We start from the raw sequence: 24,619 nt of genomic DNA, 5'->3' as shown, positions 1-24,619 counted from the left end.
TAAGAGCTAGATCCGAGATATGTTCCTTTGTGCCCGAATCCTCATTGCGTCTTAGGATTTAAATTTAATTTAATTAGATTTGGGTTATTAATACATATATCCGATTATTAAACAAATTGTGTTCCTATTTAGCACATCAACCTATTCAATCTATTTAATAACTTGTTTACTATCCAATAATTTGTTTTATGACATAAATAACATGTTTATCATCCAAATAATTTAAATATAACCCAAATAAAATTATTTTATACTCTTGAGTATACTACAACGTCGTTGATTATAGCCGGTCGAGTTGGGTTAGAACATTTGAGTTGTAAACTAGCCCAAACCCGATCTAATTAAAAATCGGGTCTCCTAATTTAGTTCGATATTTGACTTAAACCTGCTAGATCGGGTGATCGAGTCAGGGTCAACTGATTATACTGAAGTTCAATTGAGTCCTACTGGCTTATGATAAGAAATTATGAATTCAATCCCTCTCATAAGCATTGCGAGTGATATTTAGTGAAGTTTTTTTATTAAAGTATTTTATGCCATAATTTGAGGTCATTATAGTCTAATTTTATAATAGGGGTGAAAACGGGTCGGATTAACTTCGACCCAACTCAGATCGGATTTAGATAAAAAATTTCTATCCGATTCAGATTCAGATTCGGATACAGATAGAATTTTTGAAAAAAATTCGGATACGGATTCGGATACGGGTCGGATAAATTTTTCGGATTCGGATACGGATATTGGATATCCGTTTACCCGCATATTTTTTTAAATGATTTACAGTTTTTAGTTTGCTTATTTAAATGGTAAGTATTAATATTATTACTAATAATATATTATATATTATTTATAGAGATTAATTTCTCTAATTTTATATATTTGACATACAAAAAAATTATTTATTATAAAACTCTTAATAATTTTGTGTTAATTATATTTAATAAAATATTTTAATTATTTTAAATTTAATCAATATCCGTTTAAGATCCGATCTTTTATCCGAAAATTATCCGTATCCGTTTAGTTAGGATATGGTTTTAAATTTTACTATCCGTCCAATATCCGTATCCGAATCCGTATCCGAACTAAAGATACGGATTCGGATATGGGTTGAGCACTATCCGATCAGTATCCGATCCGTTCTCATCCCTAGTTTATAATCTATAAAAAGAATTAGTCTATATAACTCGTTCTGGAAACCTTTTAACCGGACCTGGTAGTTCTTAGCATGCACCCGAAGCCTCTCGACTCCTCGAGTCGTTCCACGTCATCCCCGGAGCTGGAACCTTCTCGTCCTCCTGCCGCACCTCCTTTACCGCCACGTGTCCAAATGCCTACACCTATAAAAACCTCCGGTGTCGCCTTCCCTCTCCCCGTCGACGCACACAGCAAAGAATTCAACGATGAGGTCCTCCGTTTTCTACGCCGTTACCATCGTTACCGTAGCGTTACTGGCCGTCGGGCCGCCGTCAGCAGCTGGTTCGCTGCTCCCGTGGCTGGATCGGGGAGGGAGCCCCTTATCGGATCGCTTCCCGGACCCGTTTCGGATCCTGGAGCACACCCCTTTCGGGTTGGAACGTGATGACGTGGCGGTCGTCTCGATGGCGCGGGTGGACTGGCGAGAGACCCCGACTGCCCATGAGATCGTTATAGACGTCCCTGGTAGTAATTAAACTCTTTATTTACAAACAACTCCTTCAAACTTAGTCTAATTAGTAATCGGGAGCTGCGTGCTTGAATCGACGGCGTGGTGACAGGTATGAAGAAAGACGAGCTCAAAATAGAGATGGAGGAGAACCGGATCCTAAGGGTGAGCGGTGAGCGTAAGAGAGAGGAGGAGAAGAAAGGCGAGCACTGGCACCGCGTCGAGCGTTCGCACGGCAAGTTCTGGCGCCAGTTCCGGCTGCCGGACAACGTCGACCTCGACTCCGTGTCGGCGAAGCTCGAGGACGGAGTCCTCACCGTGACCTTCAAGAAGTTGGCGCCGGACCAGATCAAGGGGCCCAGAGTGGTGAGCATCGCCGGCGGCGACGGAGGGGTGGCGGAGAAGCTCACTGCAGGCGAAGCTAAGAAAATAGAATTATGAAGCTAAGAAATTAGTAGCTAATATTTGGTTTCTTTTGTGTGTAATATAATGCGAGTGATGTAGTAAGCAGATGGATGGATGTAATGGCGTATGATGTGATCTTTTTAAGTTTTATATATTAATGTGAGAAGGGTACGTAAATTATTAGTAGTTCAAATCAATTCTTATGGTTGATATATCTTATTTTGATTTCAAAACTGGTACTTAAAAGCTTAATTATAAATTATAAAGAATAATTTTAAATAATAAATATATTCAAAGTAAGTTCTCCGAACTGGTATTTAGAATCCTAATTAGGATAATTATTTTAAAGTTAATTTTCATCCGGTTTTATTTAGAATCGCCTTGGTTTCAAGGGACTCGTAGACTCGTAGGTTAGAGTGAAGTCGGTGACGCTTGTCGCAGAGAGAGACGTAGAAGCGGCGGATACGGCAGCGACATAAGAGCAAGTGCAGACTTTCGTCAAGATCGGTAAGAAGTCCAATGTTTTCCTGTCTATTTCTTTTAGAGTTCTTAAATGATCTCCCATGTAGTTTAATTTCATAAACTATATCGAGAAACATATTAAAAGATGCTATTAGAAATTAAATAGACTTATTATAAGAACAGAAAGTATGCTAAAAGAACTTCACAGCCCAAACAAATAATACCACCAAAATAAAGTACCACTAACCAAACAAAAATATTACAAGTAAATGTGGCAGTCTCCAACAATAACAAGTTTGCATCACCACACAATTATTAATTCATTAAATTAAGCTGCAAAACCATAGTATCTAATTAATAGATTTGCACTCCATAGAGCAGTCCGGCATGTCTGTGCAGTGATCCATCTCTAGCAAAATAAATTTCTCTCAATCTTTTAAAAACCAAAGATATTAATAGGGCATCGGATCCTGAGTGATGAGATCTCCCTACTGTCCTCTCAATCCCTAGTAAGCTTGCTGTCTTCTCTAACCCACCATAGATTCCGTTGCAGTATCGAATAATATTTTTCACGTCGAAAATCTGGCCACGGAAGTAGACTCTAATAAACTGCATGAATTGCTCGAGATTATTTGGCAAGTTGCTTCGAAGTAAAGCTTTTGCGAGATATCCAAAATCATATGCGCTATGGAATGTAATCCAGTTGATTGCATTGTTGCAGAGAAGGCCTGATTTAAAGAGAAGGAGATGCGCAAAGTGCCATGAGTCAATTCCTTCGTTGTGGAGTCGTTCGAGATTGATTCCTTGATTGATGAGAAGGTTGATGGAGTCACTAGAGTGGAGGTCACGATGGATGTTGAAGTTGCATATATTAAACTCCCAAACGAAGTGTGCAGCGCCACGGGTACCGAGGTCGGGTAGGCGGCCGTCGGCATCAGATAGGGTGATGCCTACCTGAATGAGGTGCAGGGCGTCGACATTCTTTTTCATAAGAGCATAGCGATCATCGGGAGTGAGGAGAGAAGGGTGGTGGGGGGAGGCATAGACAATACCGGGGAACTCTGTGTCGATCGAGACGAACGTGAAGTGAGAGACAAGAGATCCGATGAGACGGAATTCATACTCCACATTCGTCCTCCAGACAGAACGCACTTGAACATTGCACGACATATCCTCTCTCTCTCTCTCTCTCTCTCTCTCTCTCTCTCTCTCTCTCTCTCTCTCTCTCTCTCTCTCTCTCTCTCTCTCTCTCTCTCTCTCTCAGAATGAAGTAAATGTAAATATTTATAGAAAAGTGAAAGTCACACCTAAGTATTTATACTCTCTCTCTCTCTCACTGGAACGAACTAAATGTAAAGTTGTATAGAAAAGTTGATAGTCGGACCTAAGTATTTATAGGAAAGTTGATAATCAGAACCAGAGAGGAACTCGGAATCCGAATCCGGAACCCAATCCGAATCTGGATCCCGATCCGAATCCGGAACCCAATCCGAGTCCGGGTCCCGATCCGAATCCGATTAGGAAAATTTTCCCTCACCAATCGGAGCTGATCCGTTTTAACCCAACCGTAATTAAATTCGATTAATTTTCAACCCCTGTTCAAATCATAAATCGCCCAAGAATATATACCCGTTATTTCATGAGTTTAATCTATATCCGTCTCTGAATTTAGCAGCTTCCTTCCCTCTATTGCTTCGCCCGCCTCGCTTTCGCCCAGCTATGGAGAAGATGAGCAAAGCTCTGGAGAAGGCAAAGATGCTGGTGGGAATGGAGGTCGACGAGGAGGCCGCAGAAGAAGAGTCCTCCTCCTTCTTCGACGACTTCAATCGCCAGTGCACATTGACTACGCAACAGGTAATTCTCCATTTCTCTTAAACCCTAGTTTCTCTCCTCGGATCTCATCCCTTCCGCCTTCCCTTGCGATGTTTTTGGTGGAATAGGCCCTAGATCTGGAGTTCTGGTACTGCTTCTTTCCATCGGTAGTCTTGATTTTTGGGATAGTTATGAGTCCTGGATCTAACTCTTACTTAATGTGAATTCAAAACTTTTCTCGGATCGACTACATGGGGATTATTTGGAAATTGCAATGCTACTTGCGTAACTTTTTAGTTATTATTACTATTCTAGGGTTCAGATTTAAGGGATTCTCAATTATAGCTGTAGGACATGATTTTTTTTTTTCACATAAATTTGGACCTTTTCTTGCTGTTTAATGGAAAACTGGTCTTTCCATCTAGGAAATCTTTTTCTGTTTTCAACGGTAGTAAGTTGACATAAGACAAGCATATCATAAGTTTGGAAACTGAAGTTGAGTTAGCATCATTGAGGAAGTAAATTTCAGCATCCAATAACAAGAAATGCATAACTTTCAGGATAGATCCTAAAAGGATACGGAGATGTTAAAAGAGACTTTGAAGATAATCTTAAAGATACCAAAGAGATCTTGAAGATTTTCCCAAAGATATCACAGAGATCTTAGGTTCATCATATATTTTTATTAAAGCATAAGAAAGTATGATGATTGTCCTTTTTGTTTTATAGTCTTCTACTTCAAGTAATCATTAATCAAGTAACAAAAAACAATCACATCAATTGTGTATTTGTGAAGTGAGGTCATTTACTTTCTTCCTGTGTGTTCAAGGCTACACTCCACTCATCTTTTCTTTTTTCTCCTTCTGTGCGTCATTTTAAGCATCAAAATTCTTGTTGGCTGCTACCAAAACCTAAAAGAATGCTTTGTTTTTATTTTTTCTTTGAAATAGCAAACCTAAGCAGAATCCTGCATTGTATTAGAATTCCCACGTTATCCACCAGGTTACATTACAAGAACCAATTTGTCAAATGTGAATTACCTTCAATGAAGGGTTCTTATGAAGATTTTATGCTTCCAATATTTCCCAGTAAGTGAAGGACTGAAGCAAACATACAGGGAAATGATTTGTTTCATGATACTAATAAGTTGTTAATTATGACTAATATATTCTTATAGTATGGAAGATCTTTATAATTTTGAGAGGAATCCAGATAAAACTTTCAACTATATTAAGGTACAATAGAAGCACATAAACTGGCACTGACTGACAAAGGACCAGATGAATACTTTGAGATCATACACAATTATGTTTCTAAATCGACCAAAACATATAATACCTAACTATGCTGCCAAATAGATCAATATTTATTGTAAAAGCATTTCCTTTATCTATCCCCTTCTGCAAATAAAAGTTACAAAAATTGCAACAACTTCTGCAGTTCGTTTTTGGTATTTATTGTTAGTATCTTGTTTTGAATTCTTTACTTATGTTGGATCTCCATGACCTTAGACAGCTTCTTTGTAAATGTAAATGGTTTTCTTTGAATTTCAAATGTAACGTAGTAATCAGACCTTGGATCTAAATGCATGATATGCGATATTTATCAGTTTGAAGAAAATTTCAGATGCAAGGCTGGGGTTTTCTAGATTGTAGATATAGCATGGATTCGAGTATTGGCCAACATGGCTGATTTAGTTGATCCCCACTCCGAATTGCCCGAACGGCTAATATGTATCGGTTTTTCAAGCACCAAATCCAGATTCCAAAACCAATACTTAGAACCTTGAGATATAGTACCTACAAAAAGTGCTTTCATGAGTGGTTGCACATATATAGTTGTGGTATATGCTTGGTTCATTCTTTTGGACCTCAAAACTTAAGATATCTAGAATAATAATAGCACTACATTGCTGGCATGAGGATATAAAGATATTGGTGATTCTTATGTTACCTTAACTTTCTTGAGATCCATACTATGAAACTGATATTTGAACTATTTTACATTTTATCAGAGGCTATATGGATTTGCTATTTGCTTGGCTGCCGGCTTAGCCTGCACTTTCTTGGTAAGACTAACAGCTATGACTTTCTTCTTACTTCTTCTTTTGTTTTCTGGTTTGCATTAATTTGCATTTGGAAATGAATTCTTAAAATTCAAAACCTAAAAAGAAATTGTAATGTAACTCAATGTCTTGGCTCTAATTCCCTGGTTTCAGCTCTTGTTTATCTCAGTAGCACCATCATGATTGTATTGAGCAATTTCTTCAATATCTATTTGTGATTCTAAAGAGTTGATATCACAAGTGAATTTGTTCAGAAACTTGAGGTTTTAAGGCTATTCAATGTCTATGGTGTTTTATGCAATTAGTCCTAGAGACAGACAATAGGCACAATTAGCTGAATATTTCTCACTGAATTTTTCCTTTCCCGTAAAATTCTGTTTTGTTGCTTGATCTAATTTGATTGCCCTTAGATATATCCATGAAAAGAGAACTTAGGATCTACTATTACAAGCTAGAACACTGGCTGGGATAATATATATGAAGTATTCCAGTTTTGGATATTGGCATCTAAAATAATGCCAAAGGGGAAAAGAAGTCAATCAGTTTATGTGGGAAGTGATAAATTTCTATGTTATTATCTGTCTAATCCGAACCGTCCAATGAAGAAATAAGAGAGTTGATAAACAACTTCCCCTAATTATGTTTCTCGCTAAGCTTTTTTAGATGATCGTCTTTCACATTTTACTTCCTTTATAATATAGTACATTTTATCACTCAGCTTCTTTCTAGGAATTATAAGTTCTCCATGATGGTTTGGAAACTTTATGCAGGATGTTCTTCAGATACTTATCCCACGAAAATGCATATTTATTTTATCGTTTTTAAGTAATTAATGCTATCTTTGTCTATAAGGGTGGCCATATGATATCTGTGTTTGTTTATTTTTCCTCATGCAAGCTGATAATTAGGGTGACTACTACTAGTGGTAGGCTTAGTCCACATGTTGACAATAGTCTGTCATTATCCTCCTATTGGTATGAGTTATTTGATATTTCCCCTCTTTTGACATGGCAGTCAATGCTTGTCTTCTTCAACCCAGTCAAATTCGGGATAACATTCACCTTTGGCAATTTGCTAGCCCTTGGAAGGTCTGCACTCATTCAACAACAGTTTATTGTATTGTAATTGCAGTGAATTTATTCTTGACCATGTTGTCTGGTTCTTTTATGTGAATGAGGATGAGAGGACATTTCTTTCAAAACCAATTTTCCCCTGTTAAATGATTATAAACACGGAGAGGTCAAAACAAAGGAAACTTCTTATGTATACTGGCTATAAAACAATTGTTATTTGTTTACACTTGTACAGTGAAGTTCTTCCAAAATTTCAATTTAGTGGTCGCGTAAGTAGCTTTTCGCACAGGTAAATTTTTTTTGAATAAAAAGACATTTTTTTTTACTTATGGCTTGCTACTGATGCTCTGGCATTTACATATTGAGGCAATTTTTTTTATTAACCTTTTCCCAGTACAAAATTAGAAGTTAAACAAGCATTATTCCTGTCTATCTGCAAAAAACATAGCCATGAAGATGAGCTTCTATTATTCGACTTCTCTCGCTATATTATGGTTCTTTGTTGTACTCTTAGTTCGTTATATCAATGGCATGATCACTATATATAATTTATATTTAGAAACTGTTTCTAAATTCATTTGTAGCAGGAGTTTTTTAATTGCATCATAGCTTAAATAAATTGGGGGTGAACTAGTTCCATACATCCATGACTGTTTCATTTCCCTCTTAACGGTTCCGTTATGTCAGCTAATGATGGAACTATTTGTTTGGCAGCACAGCGTTTCTCATTGGCCCCAAGCGACAAGTTTTTATGATGCTTGATCCTGTGCGTATCTATGCAACTGCATTATATATTGCAAGCATCATAATTGCTTTATTTTGTGCTCTGTATGTAAGTATGGTTATAGTTCTCTTGTTAATTGAAGTTATCATTCCATTCTTCATCGGTATGGTACATTCTAATACTACTTTTGACTCCTTTCCTGTTAAACAGGTTCATAATAAGCTCTTAACACTTCTGGCCATAATCTTAGAATTCGGTGCGCTTGTTTGGTAAGTTGGTAATTTTTGCGTTATCAGAGAACAGTGTAATCTATGGACTTTATGGCTGTTTATTCAGATTTTTTGCACTTTGGTTCTTTCCATATTTGGGAAATGCTTGATTGTTTAGTTTTACTTATCTTTCTGTTTGTGAAATCAAGTGGCTCTGAAGGAAAATTCTGCAGTGCCATCCAATCACTTAAAAACAATTTACAGCATTGCCTATTCTAATTGTGATTCGTTATTCTTAGTTGTAGACGTAAGCTTATGAAATAGGAGTGCTTTTTAAAGTCTTGGGTGATTTATCAGTGATTTTTTTGAGTGTGTTAAATTGATACTTTTGAATTAATGTCATGCATGATAGTGTAAAATAACTAGACTAATGCCTAATGTAGGAATAGGTCCATGAATGATTGTTGGGATAGGTTATTGAAACTATATGCACTGGGAAGGATGATCCCCTTGTCAGCAATTGCATTAGACGTGTTAGACCAGCTCAAAATATTACTGATTACTTTTGTTCTTTGTTATTAGTACTATTAATTTCATACAGCAATGCATCTCCCTCAGTTTCCTGTTTTATGGAGATTTTCTTCTTTTTTCCTGATATGATGATATCAATGCATGACACAATTTATCAGCAGCTTGTGATCTCATCTGTTCTTAATTTCATGTTTGCAGGTACAGTCTCAGCTACATTCCTTTTGCGCGATCAATTGTTTCAAAAATAATGGTATCGTGCTTCGACACGGACTTCTAGGCTGATTCTCTTGATGCTGAAACTGAGATATGCAGGTTTTACCTGATAAATGAAGTGGGTTCTCAGACTAAATTTGCAGGATCTTGATGTATGTCCGAGCATATGCTGTTGTACTTCCAAACCCCCCCCCCTCTCTTCAAATTTCATGATCCTATTGTACAGAAGAGTTGAATCACAATAATTGCGGTAAAAGTTTTTCGTCCACAAGATTTCTTTACATACTGAGAGTACTTGGAATTGGATTTATTTGCAAAGATAAAAGCTTTTAGTGGGATGGTAATTAGCAGGCAGGTGCATTAATCTTTTCAAGATGCTACTTTTGATGGTGAGCAAAATCTCTTCTTAGTTGATTGTTAGTTGTTTACAAGGCATTTTTGGTTAATTAGATCAAATATGTCAAAGAAATTAGGGGCAGATTTAAAATAGTTAGAACTCGAAAATATGTAGAAATATGTGACAGATTATTATTCAAATTGCATATCAGTTGAGGATAAGAAATGAGAGGTCTTCAAAAATCAAAACATCTTCACAAAGAAAATAAAGAAGAATTATTAGCAATATTTAGAATTATTTAGAACAGCAGAAAAAGAAAAGAGAGAAAAGAAAAGAATAATCATAAATCGTTCTTCTGGAAGCCTCTTTAGGAGGAGGGCGGATGGCGAGCGGATTGCTGACTTCTTCGCTTCCACTCTTCCGCGTCTCTCCGCCGTCGTCTCTCTCCGTTAGGCCGAGGAGGTCGAGTTCTCTGGCGATAAGAGCCGAAACGATGGTGACGGAGAAGCTCGGCGTCAAGGTCGAGAAGAACCCACCCGAGTCCAAGCTCGCCGAGCTCGGGGTGAGGCAGTGGCCCAAGTAAGTTTTTAGGGTTTCTTTACTCTTTGAAGCTTTTGAGTGCGTCGAGGGATGCCCAAGAGAAGGAGTAATTTGTTGTTTGAGGAGCAATTTTAGGGGGAAATGTGTCTTTGTTTGTTGGTTTCCTTGTAGTATTTTGGAGGATCATCTAAAAGAGGACTTCTTTTCTTCCCATCTTCCTTCTGGTAGAAAGGTTTGACCATGAAAATTTGCGATAGTAATCTGTGACGGTTAGTCTGATTCTTCTCTTCTAATAGTTTTGACTTGCTCTGAGCACCATTGCTCATGGTATGCGTATCAATTAAGGTGTTTTCTTAGCTTCTAGGTTGGATGGTGCCTTTTGGCTAAGTTTGATCAAGCTATAGAAGATCTGATGACACAGTCTGGACAGAGTTCAGGAAATTATTCAGTTAAATCATCTGGTTATCTCATTTTATATGTCTAAGTTGGACTAACTATCAAGTAGTTGATGGACAGTGGGTAGATTTTCTACCTAGTTTCTTCTTTACTTTATTATCTACTTGAGAAGATGTATTATGAAATGATGAAGAGTTAATTAATTAGTTGGTGATGGCAAACACTATCTTTTATTTAGAGAACCTAGAAAGACAATTGTATCCTACAACACATTCCAATATAAGTAATAAGCCATGAGATGTTCTTCAAGTTTATGAGTTGCAGAAGGGAATGAGAGTTGTAGTTTTATTGGAAGATTGGGGTGCTTACTTGATCTTTCTAATGAGTAGTAGTGTAGTGAAAATTCGACTTCCGTCACTTTAGATGTATTCTAGATGGTCTATAATTCATTTGTTTATTCTAATATGAAACCATATTAGATAGTGAAATGCAAATACACAGTATGTACAATCCAATAGTCAAATGCATGTGTTTCATGCAGTTAGGGAAAAGCTTAACTTTTCAGAACTAGAGGAATTTCAAGCCAACAACAACATGCTGGTCCAACTATTTGGGGTCAGTTAAATGGATACTTGTCTTACATTCAGCTCTATTTAATGTGCTACAGTGCATTTTCCTTATTAGGAGAATGTTGAATGCACCCTAGAGGTTTCACTTAGTATGCTTCGCTCAACCTGGGAACGTTGTGTTCCGATTATGATTAATTATAAAATGTTAGAAGAAGTTCGAAAGAATAATAATTTTTCAACCATTTGCAAGTTGGGCCACATGATGTTCCCACATTGAGAGTAATGCATGAATTCACTCTCCAGAATGCATAAAGTTTCCCTGTTATTATTTTGTCCTACATCATTTCGAGTTCTTCCTCTCAGGGCACTTCATACTTGGCTAAAATCACTTACTGGGGCATCCTGTTGTCTCCCCTGTACATGTGCAAACCACCTTGAACCATTCTAATGCAACTTACAATTTATTCCTAACTTGTTTCCGATACACCCATTTCTTATATCTTATCTAGTGACCCATTCATATTTAAAAATTTATATAGTGCAAATCACTGATAGTGACATTATAGCAGTTAAAAATGGTGTTGATTGGGTAAATCTGTTTGTAGATCTGAACCTTATTATTTGGTAATCCACCTTTAGTCATTGTTTATATTCTTTCATTTATTTTGAAGCATTATTCTTTCCAAAGTTTCTTAATTAACGGTTCTGTATGTGCAACCTGAGCTATAGCATGATGTTCTCATGTTGCCTAAGTATCAATATGATTTAGTGGGATGGTGTTGGAATTTCTGATGTTCTCTGATGCTAGGTGGGGATGTCCTCCAAGCAAATTCCCATGGACATACACCGCAAAAGAAACTTGCTACCTCCTGGAAGGCAAGGTGAAGGTCTTCCCTGACGGTCACGGAGACGAATTTGTCGAAATTGGAGCAGGTGATTTGGTGGAATTTCCCAAAGGCATGAGCTGCACCTGGGAGGTCTCCATAGCTGTGGACAAGCACTACAACTTTGAATAGTCTTTAGTTCTTAGCTCAAAGATAGACCACTTTGCTAATATGATTATTGATGTAGAACCAGCTGTCGTGGGTCTTGACTGTATACTGCAATGGTTTTCGAACTTCTATACTTAATTACTAAGAACTTCTATGCTAAGTTTGCGTTAGATCACGCATGCTACATTTGGTCCACCATTGCAGTATATAAGTGCAGTTGAAACAACACCTCCCTGTTGTTTTTGGGCTAGAATGCAGAACCTTGATATATTCCATCTTAAATCCTAAAATATTGTGTATATGAAAGATTAAAACAGCCTTGTTGAAACTGCTGCTCTGTAATCTACATCAGCTGAACTTCGACCAAATGCTACTGCATCAATTTATGCTGAACAAACTGGCATGACACCTCACTATTTACAAGGATAGTGATTACATATATGTACAAACATCAAAGATACATAGATGGAGTGATAGGAAAATAGCATTGGGAATTTCCATACACATTGCGTGGTAGAACTTGGCATTCATTGCATTTAAGTAGTTATAGGTTCAGCTCGTGATCTGCCCTCGTCGAGTGGCCGAATTTACATGACCCTGGCTCTTCAAAGATATCTCAGCATTTCTTCCCGACTCACCCTTCTTGATACCTCAAGCATTGCCTGCAAAGTTTTTTCAAGGAGTTAATTGCTGTAAAAGATTTAAAGCAGAATCTAGTGATCACTGTTAGAGGTTACACTGCCATAAATGAGATAACACCAGCTATTCGATCTACGGGGAAATATATATATATAACATAGCTCAGGAATCAGGCTACTTGAGCCTTGAGATATGCGTAGTGGCAACTTTCCAAGGCAGGAAAGCTAATGGATATTTAAATTGAAATATTTTGAAAAGAATGATAGTTTATTAAGTATCTGAGGGTCAGTATTTAGGTAATTCTCAGAAATCTTATGCTTAAGAGGATATTGATCTGCGAGCAATTCCTCCAGCTCTATTGAACTTCATACGTGTACTCATACCATGGGTCTTTAGTAACTTCCTAAGAAAACTAATACATACCATAGGATCCTTGATCTTCACTTTGGATAGGTAGCTCCAAAGCTCCATCATGACAAAGAATCTTTGCCCCACAACCTGGTCTGTCAACTGAGCCAACAGCCTCTTCATCTACGACTACATGTATCTGATCGTCTCTTGCCTTTACATCTGGAATCTGGAAGATATACAATGTCATTTAAAACTCGAATAAGTAAGAGCAGAACTATGTTACAGCATTTAACAACGTGAAGAGACTTTCTTTGAGTAATAATCTCATCAGTGCAGTTCACAACTTAAATGTACTAAATTCTAAAGAGGAAAAAGAAAATCTTAGAAAATATCAAGAAATATACCTCATACATGGCTTCAGAGAGAATATTTTCTAGAATAGCTCTTAAACCTCGTGCACCAGTGTTTTTGGCCATTGCTTTTTCCGCAATCAGCCTAAGTGCAGTATCTGTAAAATGTAGCTTTGCCTGAAAGATAGTGATGTGAATTAGCAATGTTTTCTTGACAAAAACATACAGAAAACAAGCCAACTCACATTGTTCATGCTGAATAATTTCTTGTATTGTTTGCCAAGAGCATTCTTTGGCTCCATCAAGACCTAAAAAGAACATCTGACTTTGTCAATTCTACAAAATCCATGAATCGTTGATTTGTAAAGAATTTGATTACAAAAATCAATTAGTCACTCAATAAAAATCATCGAAGATTTGCTTATGAAAAAAACTTGGAACTCAGTGAGCTAATCTGAAGCCCAACTTAGCTGATGATAGCAATTAGCAAAAATTAATTTTGCATATAGAAGGAAAATGACTATCAAAACTGAAAACCAAAGGAAAATAAATAATCAAATAACAAAAATAGCAGTGTGTGTAAGTTACAATTAAGAAAACAAGCGATTACAACAGTCATAATAGAAGAGCAAGTACAAATCAGGTTCTATACCTGAACCAGTTCGTCCTCATTTAGTGCTGACAAACTAACAAGAATAGGAAAGCGTCCAATAAATTCTGGAATAAGGCCATATGCTATAAGGTCGCTACCCTCGACCTGCAAAACAAGCACTTAGTAGCAGCAAAATGGAAACTGTAATTTACATAAATCTATTCAAATATGTTTCCAAAAGAATATCATCAGGCAATGTATTCATTGTTAATGCTTACAGATTCCAACAGGGACGATGCCACTACAGCATTTGTTAAGCCACCAGTTCTCATGTTTGCACGTACTTGTGCCCCGAAACCAATTGAAGAATCATGCCGTCTGTTTCAAACTGAAAAATAATCAGACCACCTTCAAACTGCACGTTAAGAGTAATTAATCAAAGGAAATTGCTAGAAAAGTTTAAACGATGCTACCTTTCTGAAATTGTTTTCTCCAAATCAACAAAAGCACCACCACAAACAAAAAGAATATCCTTTGTATCAATCTACGTGTCAACAAGCACCAATCAAATGAATACAAAGAAAGAAAAACAAGTACTAGCATACTAGCATATACTGAGAAGATATGTTAAACAAAAAATGACTTGCAAGTCATGTAACAAAGTCAGCAAGGTAAAAGGCAATTGTGTATATCCCAAAGCAATATTAGTATATTACAGTCAACACTATAGAAAAAGTTGCTTAACCACTCATTCAGGCAGAATCTATTTTAGAGGAAAATCTTTTTAAGCTAAAAACTCCTTTGGCTCTCTGTCTAACTCAAATCAATATTGTGAGATTTATTTTAGAAACTACATACAACCATTCCATAATCATGAAAAACGAATATCCACCAAAGCCTAGTGAAAATGTTGGAGGGATGAGACCAAGGAGTGTTGCCACTGAGCAGCAAGGAGACGATACCATCTATTTCTTCTCTTTTACCATATGATAGGAGCTAAGGAACTTCCATAGCATACGATTTTATAAAATATGTTATATTTTACCACCTGTATATTGTCACCCCGGGGGTACTTCCTGGCTCCCTTCTCTGGTACGTTAACTATCTGCACATATAAATAGCGATAATACAATTTCAATCCGAAACTCATGATTCAAAACCTCGACTCCTTTAGAGACAAGGAAAGATTAGCTAAGAGAGAAGAATTCTAAACATGGAAATCATACCATGAAGCTTATTCATCATAAGAAAATAAGAATTCTAAATAAGTAAATAGTGTGCCTTTTAATGCAGTTCTAGTTTCAAGTATGGGACAATACAAAGATAGCTTCTGACTTCAAGTATGTTTAGATTTTGAGAAAGCACCTACACACAAGATATTTAATACAGACATCAGAAGAGGTTCAAGAAAATACATTTTAAGTGAGGTGAGTTATACAAAAGTAATATAAAAGTAGAATTTGATCATCAGGGCCATGAAAATGAATTTCCTGACAATAACTCCACGTTATTGTTTGCATTACTGTTGCAGAACCCATAACTCACTTGATAAATGCATAATAAATTTGTCACGTACACACTAGAAAGTGAGTCAAAAGGTGATACAGCTTTCTATTCCCAAAACATCCTCTTTATTCTGTGCAATATCCAAAATTCAAAATATACTATGATAAAAAGTAGCTAAGTGCACCCATGCACTCTAAATGTCAACTCCAATTACAACTCAGAAGATCTCATGGAACCTGATAATATCCTAGCTGGATAGGCCTTCCTCAAGTTTATAAAAAGCTTGCGGCCACTAACAACGTTTTATATAAGATCATGTGAGTTAGAGTTTGACGCATCCTTGAACAGTCACTTAGTTACATTTCTGTAGATTCCCATATCAACTTCTGGATCCGTACATTTAATGTTGTTGGCAATAAAATAATTAAGATCTTACTTTAATGTTGGGTAATGGGCACTCTTTATTTGCACTAGCAATAGTCACTGAATAGTTGCTTCTAATGAATAGGAAGTAAAATAATTAAGATCATGAAAAAGAAAACTGATGGGATATTCAGTATTGAAATGAATTTTAGCACGCCAAAAGAGAAAGTGATGACTAAATCAAATAAATAAAAATTATGATGTATCACTTACAGTTCCTTCTAGCATTTTCAATAATGCTTGTTGAACACCTTCTCCAGATACATCTCTGCTGATGTTATGGTTCTCAGCCTGCACATAAGCATACATATAAACACTCTTTTACTGACGAGAATGTGCATCTTCCATATGATGGCCTAATTATCTTGGACCTTCTTCGTGATCTTATCAACTTCATCAATGTACACTATTCCATGTTGAGCTGCTTCAACATTAAATTCCGCAACCTAATATTTGTCACAGGTAGAAATATAGAAGTTAATGACTTAATGTCTGGAGCTAATAGACCAAAGAGAAGGCAATATAGTAAGATTAGTCAGCTAATATAAAATTCCTAGAATTAAAACCAGGAAACATTGGAACAGGGATGTTTTTAGAATAAACAAGCATACGAGGAGAAACAGAGCCAGGCAGGAATGGAGTGGTGTTGAATGTGATTCTGTGTAAACTTCAGTACTTCAATTTAATCATAATCTTTTAAACCAAGGCACAATGAGATGGATCTAAAACCAATGGCAATGCAATATCAAGAAGACAAAAGCAATTTTTTGTCATAAGGCCCACTTGCTTTTAGCCACTATGTGGACTCAAATGATCTTATATCAGAATGAAACATAGAGGAACCAACTGATCAGTGTTGTTAAGGTCAAATTAACTTAGTGCTTTGACCTGTAATGAATTTCTTCTAAAAAATGTTTCAGGAAAGAAAGAACTCTCTCAAAGCAGCATTCAGTCAAAATAAAGCACCACGATAACTTATTCTTCACACTTAAAATTGGAGGATCTTTCAAACTATAAATCCTACTGAAAGGGAACCAAGCAAGATATTTTCTGTAAAAATAAATAATAAAGCCTTACCCACAAAAGTTAACAAGATTCCATGTCATCACTTTTTGTAGAACGTTTGTAAGCATGGCAGTATTCAAAAAATAATTACAATTTTTTGCTGATCGAACATATTCACCACTTTTAGACCATGGTTCACGAAATCGGCCAATCCCAAGTTAGATTGGCTGATTCTGACCCGAAAGTAATCTGGGATTGGTTAGTTTCGGCTGAATCGGCTAAAATAACTTTTTTTAGGATTTAGTTCAAATCTAAAATGTATCTAACATATGAGACATTAGTAATTAATGTCCTTAGCTGTCTTATTTTCAATTTTTAGTTTTTACCCTCTATCTCTCACATACACTTTCCTCCCACTTCTCATCCTTCGCTGAGCTCATCCGGTAGCTGATCTAGTGTGCCCTCTGATTATTCCGCATTTTAATGAACTCAACTAAAATTTTTTTTTTCCTCATTTCTCTTCTCCATCTTTCTCACCCACTTTTTAACTCCTTTTCTCTTATTGCTGCAAATCAACAGTAAAGAGAGAGCTCTCTCTTCACTATTATTCTACAGTAACAATTTACGAGCATAAAAATTTGCCAAATTCAAGCCAAAATTTATAATAGTTTTGAGTGAGTTTTTTTCTTTAGATTTTAAGTTTCATATGTAACTAATTTTTATTTTATATTTTTTATTAATACTTTTCTAAATTTTAAAAAAATTTCTGCATTTTTAAGTAATATTTAGAATTTTTACATGATTAAAAATAGTTCAATCCGATATGGGTGACCCCACATAACTGATACGACATGATACAGCTGATACAACCGATACATATTATTTTTTTAGTGACTGATCTCGATCTCGATACTGATACCGAGTTTCGAAATCTTATTTTAGACATCAGAAGCATATGCTCACAATTAAAAGGTAAGAAATGGTCCTAGATCATTAAAGAAAAAAGTGCAACAAACAGAGCAAATTATAGTGCACTGATAGGAAATAGGCAATTCGAAACAAAGCATGCAAATTATAAGTAGATAACCTCCTATCACGGTTAAGATCAGAGAAAGATTAAAGGAGAATTTCATTAGCAAAGAGAAATTCATTTCAAGAATGATGCTATCACTTAACGATTTCTAAATCAGAAAACTTACACTACCATCCATACCAATTCTGGTCAGATAGGAGGACTAGAATATTTATGTAACATATCAACTATATATGAATATATTTGTTAATAATTTCATATATTCTCCATATTGTTCTTTCGCAAGCATATTGTGGCACAAAATCATACTTAAAAGTTGTAACATCATCTTCCACAGTAAGTAAGTACACATTTTACAATCTCATGCCTCCAGAATATGCCTTCAATAATCATATTCACCAAATGTTAAATATATCAAAGTCCTGAACCATACCGTAAGCAACTTATATAATATTGACTCCACATCCTCTCCAACATAGCCTGCCTGCAAGGATACTGTCAACTTTCAGCTTCAATATTGAGAAAAAGAAAATAGACAAGTAAGCACTAACCATAAGTTAATGGATCTTGGATTTTCTACTCATCAAAGTATATCTACTCTAATCTTTTCTAACTGCTAAATAGCTACCAAGAGCTCAACAGATTTCAATTAAAGAAGTCATCCATTATCTAAGGAAAAGTCAAGGAAGTTCAGATCCGGAAGACTAGTTACAGTGGCACAAAGGTATGATGATTAAACATTTATTTTTTAGATCTGAAAATTTTGAGATTTCTTTATTGCAGCAAATGGGCAGACCAACAAAGAGCTGAAAAAAGTTTGAGTAGCAGAAACAAATGAAAACACATGCATATGATCACTGCGAGCAATTAAAGATCTTGAGTTTCATTTTGTAACCTTTCAGGCAGTATTATGTAGAAACACAATCTTATAGGAAAATCAATTGCCCTTGCATGTCTCCATGTCACACATTGTTGTTGGACACCTTAGTCATTTTGGAATATTCAGCTTTATACTTTTAGAATCAATTAAGGATTGGAATTTTGAGCAATGAGCCCAATGTTTTCTTAAGGATCTATCAATAATGGAGTCTCATAGAAAGTTAGAAATAAGAACTTCTTGGATAAATTGTAAAATTTTTAATGATAAAAGAATATGTATTGGCACTAGAAAAACTCTTCACTTTTTTATTAATTTCACATAAACAAGATCTTACTTTTCTGGATGCTAAGCTATAAACATGTCTAACTGTAACAAGATCGATTCTTGTAGAGCCTTTCAACTTAGAAATCAATTTATTCTAGGTTCTTATCTTCTTGGTATTTGAATTTACTCAATCGCCCAATAATGAAGATGTAATAACACTTCCATGATAATAGCTTTTATTTGTGGACTTTCTTACAATGCTACAAAATCTAAATATAAGTGAATTAATTGTTCGTCTATATCCTGCTGAGCTGTTTCTTTTTCCTACCAAATCAAAAGTTCAAATACAAATTAAGATATGATTGTGCTGCTGTCCTAAAAACACAGCATTCACATATCATAATGAGATATAAAACTAAGCACAAAGATATCTGTGACTTTTATGTAAATTATAAATATCTTATAAAAGGAAAATCAAATAAAAAAGTTTTGATTGGCAAAAAAATATGAACTAAATTCACAAGAGTCTAGGAAATTTTGCATTTACTACATAACATCTGGACCTAAAAGCTTAGAACAGAGTCACAGACTTGCCTGTGTCAGTGTTGTTGCATCTGCAACTACAAATGGCACATTGACAAATCGAGCTAATGTCTTTGCAAGTAACGTCTTCCCTGTCCTTAGAAGAAACCAATCAAGTAGGTACACCAATGAACAAAAAAGTCCAGTTATTTTGCATGAAACTTCCATGTATAGATAAGTCCTCCTGTTTACCAACCCTATTAAAACAATAATAAAAAAAGCAATATACCCGAGCCAGTAGGACCCATTAAAAGTACATTGCTTTTATCTAGTTCCACACCATCATCATCTTCAGCCTTAACATTTCCACAATCAGCTCCAGTCCTACATATAGTTTCACCTTACTTAGTTCAACAAACAATGAAAGTTGAGTTTCATATTCAGTAAACACAGAGGAAGACATTATTAAATAGAAATAGTCAGTCAAAAGAATATTTAGAGCACAAAAATTAAATGTGTAGGAAGGTTCCACGAGGACTAACCCTTCTTGAAACTCTGCATCATAAATTCTTTTGTAGTGGTTGTATACTGCCACGGATAGCACCTGCAGTGTGGAATATTGAGGAATAAAAAATATGATGATAAGCAGAATATAAAGAAAGGCTCCCTTGCATCTTATTCAACTATCCACACAATCTATTTTCAACTCTCCACAAATCCATTTCCACTTTAGACAAAAATGCAAGCCATTAATTGCACAATTGTTTTCTCACTTTTATGGAGCAGCCATCTTAAAAATTTGGGCTTATGATGCTAGCCCCATACTCGTAAAAAAATCAGAATAAGACAAATCAAGGGCTCTATCGTAACATTTGAGATAAAGATAAAAACCACTATCACAAAATATCTCCAATAACATTATATTATATAAGTATGATAACAGTGTTAACCAGACAACCAAAAATGAAATTCTTTCTCATGACGGATTCTTAGATATCTGAAACAATTTAGAACACTTGATATCACTCCTAGACACTTCAAAGTTCAAACTACCAAAACTTCATATTGACCTTAATTATGCCTTCTTTGGAATATTTCTAGATAACCTAAATCATAACAATAAGCAAGATTAATACAGATTACAGGGATAAAGGAGTATAATACGTATTTATTGTTTTAACCTTTAAGGCCATATCAGTGGGTCTTCTTGTTCAGACTTTCCATGTTTGATTTGTTCTGACTACTTGATTTTGAAATGTGTCTCACACGTGCAAGTAAGAGTACTCAAGGAAAGATGTAAATCCTCTCTTATTGCAGTTTTACTATACTGAACTCTATACATTAGTTCTCAACTTTCTAAAAAATCATCCTCTTTATGACTCTGCTTTGATTTGGCTGTTGAGTCAATCTCACTTCAGACACAGCAGAGGTTTCAGACATGAGGACAACCTCAACACATCTAAAACCCTATAACTGTATATACAAAGGAAAAACAAGCACTGAATATGCAACCCATGAGACATCAAAATAGTCAAGCACCAAAGTCTAAACAAAATATTAAGTCCAGAAATATATAGTTATATATCATCAAAATGAACTGCTAATTACCAGCTTTTCTGACTAAATGAACAAGATTTTCTGATTTTTATGTAACCTTTTTTTTCTACCGACTCATACTGACGTGCTATTTGATTTCAAGCTGCATAAGATGAAACTGGATATGAACAAGAGCAAGTTGATGACAATCCTACTCTTCCAAGTTCAACAGCTGGTCTGATGTGCTACAGCAAATCTTGCAACACCGTAGAAAAATTAAATTCAAGATCAAGTCTCAAGTCTCAATTAGAATTCCTAGTAGTTGATATTTCTGTTCTTTTTTTTTTCTTTTTTTTTTTTGTGATAACAGTTTGTCATCACAGTTTGTGTTGGTGCTGTACTTCCAACATTATAATAGTTCTGAACTAGCTTTTTTCCTCTATACAGAAAAAAAAAAAATCTTACAAACATACTGGTAAATTGTAATTTTTATCCTAAAAAATATTTGAAATAAAAGAGAGAATAATTTCAGTTTTTATTGAATATGAGATCCTCAATAAGCTATCAACTGAGTTAATCATATTTCAGAAGATTAACTCAATATTAATTGGATGTGCAAATAAAACAGTTCAAGCACAATTAGCAAATAGTATGAATAAATTGGCAGGAGTGTTATTTCAAGAGGTATCAGGAAGTGATTGCTTCCAATCAGCAGAAGCAAAAACACAACTGGGACTTTGACTGATCCTACCACACCTTGTAAAATCTGGGCCAAACCGCCCATGGATGTAAGCAGCAACTTGCGTTTGAATGAAACTATCTAGTCTACGGACTGTTCTTAAAAAAAAAAACACGATTGGGAAGACCAATGATGGCTCTTACATCAAGAACTAGCAGAGAATCCAGAGATCAAATATAACCCCAGAGGAGTAGGTTAAATGACAGTTTGCCAGGTAGTGAAAACTAGAAGCAAAAATACATCTATAAGAATAGTGCGACATGTTACATGGCATTTACAAGAAAATTATCTTGCAAAACAGTGAAAGATAAAGAAGGCAAGGCCACCACAATGACCACGTTAGAAAGACCAGATTATGGTACTTAAGCTTCTGTCCTGCTTCATACCTGGTCTAACTACAAAGAATGGCGCTGAGTTAGAATTGAGTAAACAATATCGCCACATAGACGCATCCTGATAACTTTATTGCACATGGATTCACATATTATTTCAATTCTGTTTACTATCACCTAATTTTCTTTACATTTGAATCACCTAATCGTTTGCCTCCCCTAGCTCACCATCTATAGTTTTAATTCTAATAAAGTTTGCACATTAGCATTGAAGCCCATATATTTGGGTAAAAAAGTAATCATGCACCTAGTAACAATTAGAACTACTTATTTCTTGAAGAGCTACATGCTTTATTGCCATTTCTAATAACAATAACATTTTCAAGTAACCAGAGTTCGACAATTACACCGCAAAGAAACGATAAAATGGCACCTTTTTAGCTTTCTCCTGACCAATCACGTACTTATCGAGCCCCTGGCAGATCTCCTTGGGCGTCGGCAAACCCTTCCTCAACTTCGACGCGCCCCACCCTTCCTTCCCTCCAATTCCACTCCCACCACCCGAACCCTCTCTATATAGCGGCAACCCTTCCGCCTCAAATGAAGAGGAGAATCCCTTGGCCTTTCCCTTATCCTCCTCTTCTCCAATTTCCACAAAAGAGCCCTGGAGAGGGGCGAGCTCGTGGGGAGCGAAGTGGTAGGAGGTCTTGCAGTTAGGGCAAAAGTTGAGAACCCTGTACCCTTTCTCGTCGGCAGCGGTGAGCAGTGGAGGCGGTCGGCGGTGGGAGAAGAGAACGGCAGTGTGCTTGGAGCAGCGCGGGCAATGGGGCTCAGCGCGGATGCGGCGCGGGAGGAGCTCGTCGGAGCCGCTCCTATCACATCTGTGTCGCTGCTGGCGGTGGAGGAGAGCAGAGGAGGCGGATGACGACCACGGGGAGAGGCGTAGCAGATTGCGTATCCTCTTCCAGCGGAGAATTCCCGACATTGAGAGAGGAGGGAGTGAGAGTGAGAGAGAGGGAGAGGATTTGAGGGTGAAAGTAAATATAGGGTAGAGTGTGGACTGATTAATTAAGGGGGTAATTTTATCATGTACAAATTACTGGAATTCTTTTTTCCTTTTTTATTTTCGTATATCACCATTCAATCACTCCCTAAAATATCTTTATGTTGAGTTTTAAGACATAAGTAAGGTAGAGAGTAGTTATATTATATTTGAGAGAAATTAGAGATTTGAACAACTTGTATTTGTATCTCAATCAGCAATTAGTGGACTGAAGCCTTACATCTTTCATGAATATATATAGGTACATTATCGAACTATGTAAATCTCATTTATCACTTCTATTTTTGTGTGGTTTGCTTGAGTTTGGCATTTTGAATTGTTGTATCTTAAGTGATTAGTAGTTATCTATTTTTTAATTCTTTCTATTATGTTTATTTGTGTTGTATAATATCATATCATCGGCACATGTGCATTACTATAAAGATGGTGATCTCTACGTCTTGATAGTATCTAACACCTCTCCAGTTAAAATAAGAGGTGAGAAAACTATATTATATTAATATATAGTAGGGTTCATACTTGAGATATCAGTTTGTGGATCTTAAATAATTAGGCATGTCATTCGCTGAGCGATGAACGATTATATTGTCGACTAACTAGAGTCAAACCCTTTAGGGTATTTAAGTTAGAAATCGAATGGTAAGATGATGTAGACTTAGCGGTACTCAATGACGTAGAGTGAGGACATCCTTGAGTTATGACTTATAAATTTCACAAATATAATATGATGATATTAAAACGAGGACTCGAATAGATATTGCGATGCTAACTCATAATTATGGGCATACGACTGAGGTCTTTAATTTACAATGACAGATAATTGTTATGTTATTTGTCAGGTGAGGGGTAGACAATCCTATTTCTAGTATCTATCCTCCCTTGGGAAAGTTTATGCTGGATGAGTATGAATGATGGCTGGTAGGCTAGGTATCATGCATGTTAAGTGGATATGGTGGATAGGATTAGCATATGCCGAGTTGAACTGTGCTAACCAAGTATATTATGTGCATGACTCTCTTTTTTTTGTTATGATGATCAATTATTTAGATATTTATACATTCTCCATATTAAATATATTTATGTCTATATTATTTTGTTAATGATAGTGTCCTTTGGCGAGCATTAGATATTCATAATTAATATATGATGTAGATTAATTGCCATCGTGGTGGAAGCTTGATAGCAATTTTACTTATTAGGGCATTAGACTTATTCTTTCTTCACTTTCTCATGTTGTAACATTTTATGAATGATTAATATTTTTCCTCTTGTTGTATTTTTCTTTTTGGCAATACTTTTATATTTGAGAACCCTACTCATATTATTGTATTATTAATGGATTTACTGTGGCCTATGAGTCTCTTTTTTGTTTATATTATTTTGGTCTTATTCCGTATTAATAGCATGTTGC

The 24,619-nt window shown here is 35.9% G+C and overlaps 5 protein-coding genes across 6 annotated transcripts; 3 read left to right on the top strand and 2 right to left on the bottom strand.

The window, feature by feature from the left end:
- Positions 1–1,102: 1,102 nt before the first annotated feature.
- LOC140772461 (22.0 kDa class IV heat shock protein) lies at positions 1,103–2,243 on the top strand. Its single transcript, XM_073114544.1, has 2 exons — positions 1,103–1,662; positions 1,758–2,243. Exons 1-2 carry the CDS (start codon positions 1,404–1,406, stop codon positions 2,084–2,086), a joined length of 588 nt encoding a protein of 195 aa, XP_072970645.1. The 5' UTR covers positions 1,103–1,403; the 3' UTR covers positions 2,087–2,243.
- Positions 2,244–2,866: 623 nt separating this feature from the next.
- Positions 2,867–3,682, bottom strand: LOC140771982 (probable CCR4-associated factor 1 homolog 11). Its single transcript, XM_073113839.1, has one exon. It carries the CDS (start codon positions 3,680–3,682, stop codon positions 2,867–2,869), a length of 816 nt encoding a protein of 271 aa, XP_072969940.1.
- A 468-nt stretch (positions 3,683–4,150) lies between these two features.
- LOC140772675 (uncharacterized) lies at positions 4,151–9,483 on the top strand. Of its 2 annotated transcripts, none has more exons than XM_073114853.1 (6): positions 4,151–4,366; positions 6,339–6,392; positions 7,404–7,477; positions 8,177–8,228; positions 8,397–8,455; positions 9,125–9,483. In XM_073114853.1, exons 1-6 carry the CDS (start codon positions 4,232–4,234, stop codon positions 9,201–9,203), a joined length of 453 nt encoding a protein of 150 aa, XP_072970954.1. In that variant the 5' UTR covers positions 4,151–4,231; the 3' UTR covers positions 9,204–9,483. The 2 variants fall into 2 exon arrangements, with proteins under 2 accessions (XP_072970954.1, XP_072970953.1); XM_073114852.1 differs by having other exon boundaries at positions 4,153–4,366; positions 8,177–8,294.
- A 313-nt stretch (positions 9,484–9,796) lies between these two features.
- LOC140772676 (uncharacterized) lies at positions 9,797–12,143 on the top strand. Its single transcript, XM_073114854.1, has 2 exons — positions 9,797–10,055; positions 11,790–12,143. Exons 1-2 carry the CDS (start codon positions 9,859–9,861, stop codon positions 11,995–11,997), a joined length of 405 nt encoding a protein of 134 aa, XP_072970955.1. The 5' UTR covers positions 9,797–9,858; the 3' UTR covers positions 11,998–12,143.
- A 219-nt stretch (positions 12,144–12,362) lies between these two features.
- Positions 12,363–23,175, bottom strand: LOC140772674 (CLP protease regulatory subunit CLPX3, mitochondrial-like). The gene is made up of 15 exons (XM_073114851.1): positions 22,579–23,175; positions 20,081–20,142; positions 19,828–19,922; positions 19,607–19,690; positions 18,306–18,352; positions 16,206–16,280; positions 16,048–16,125; positions 14,954–15,010; positions 14,379–14,449; positions 14,184–14,283; positions 13,966–14,070; positions 13,559–13,621; positions 13,368–13,490; positions 13,036–13,189; positions 12,363–12,635 (listed from the first exon to the last, which is right to left on the bottom strand). The coding sequence occupies exons 1-15, from the start codon at positions 23,128–23,130 to the stop codon at positions 12,625–12,627; spliced, it is 1,677 nt and encodes a 558-aa protein (XP_072970952.1). The 5' UTR covers positions 23,131–23,175; the 3' UTR covers positions 12,363–12,624.
- Positions 23,176–24,619: the final 1,444 nt, after the last annotated feature.

Source organism: Typha angustifolia, chromosome 12, assembly GCF_048772165.1.
Source record: "Typha angustifolia cultivar Huaian chromosome 12, ASM4877216v1, whole genome shotgun sequence".
Classification (NCBI taxonomy): domain Eukaryota; kingdom Viridiplantae; phylum Streptophyta; class Magnoliopsida; order Poales; family Typhaceae; genus Typha; species Typha angustifolia.
Note: the sequence above shows the minus strand (reverse complement) of the source record. Positions and strands in the feature narration are given on the sequence as shown.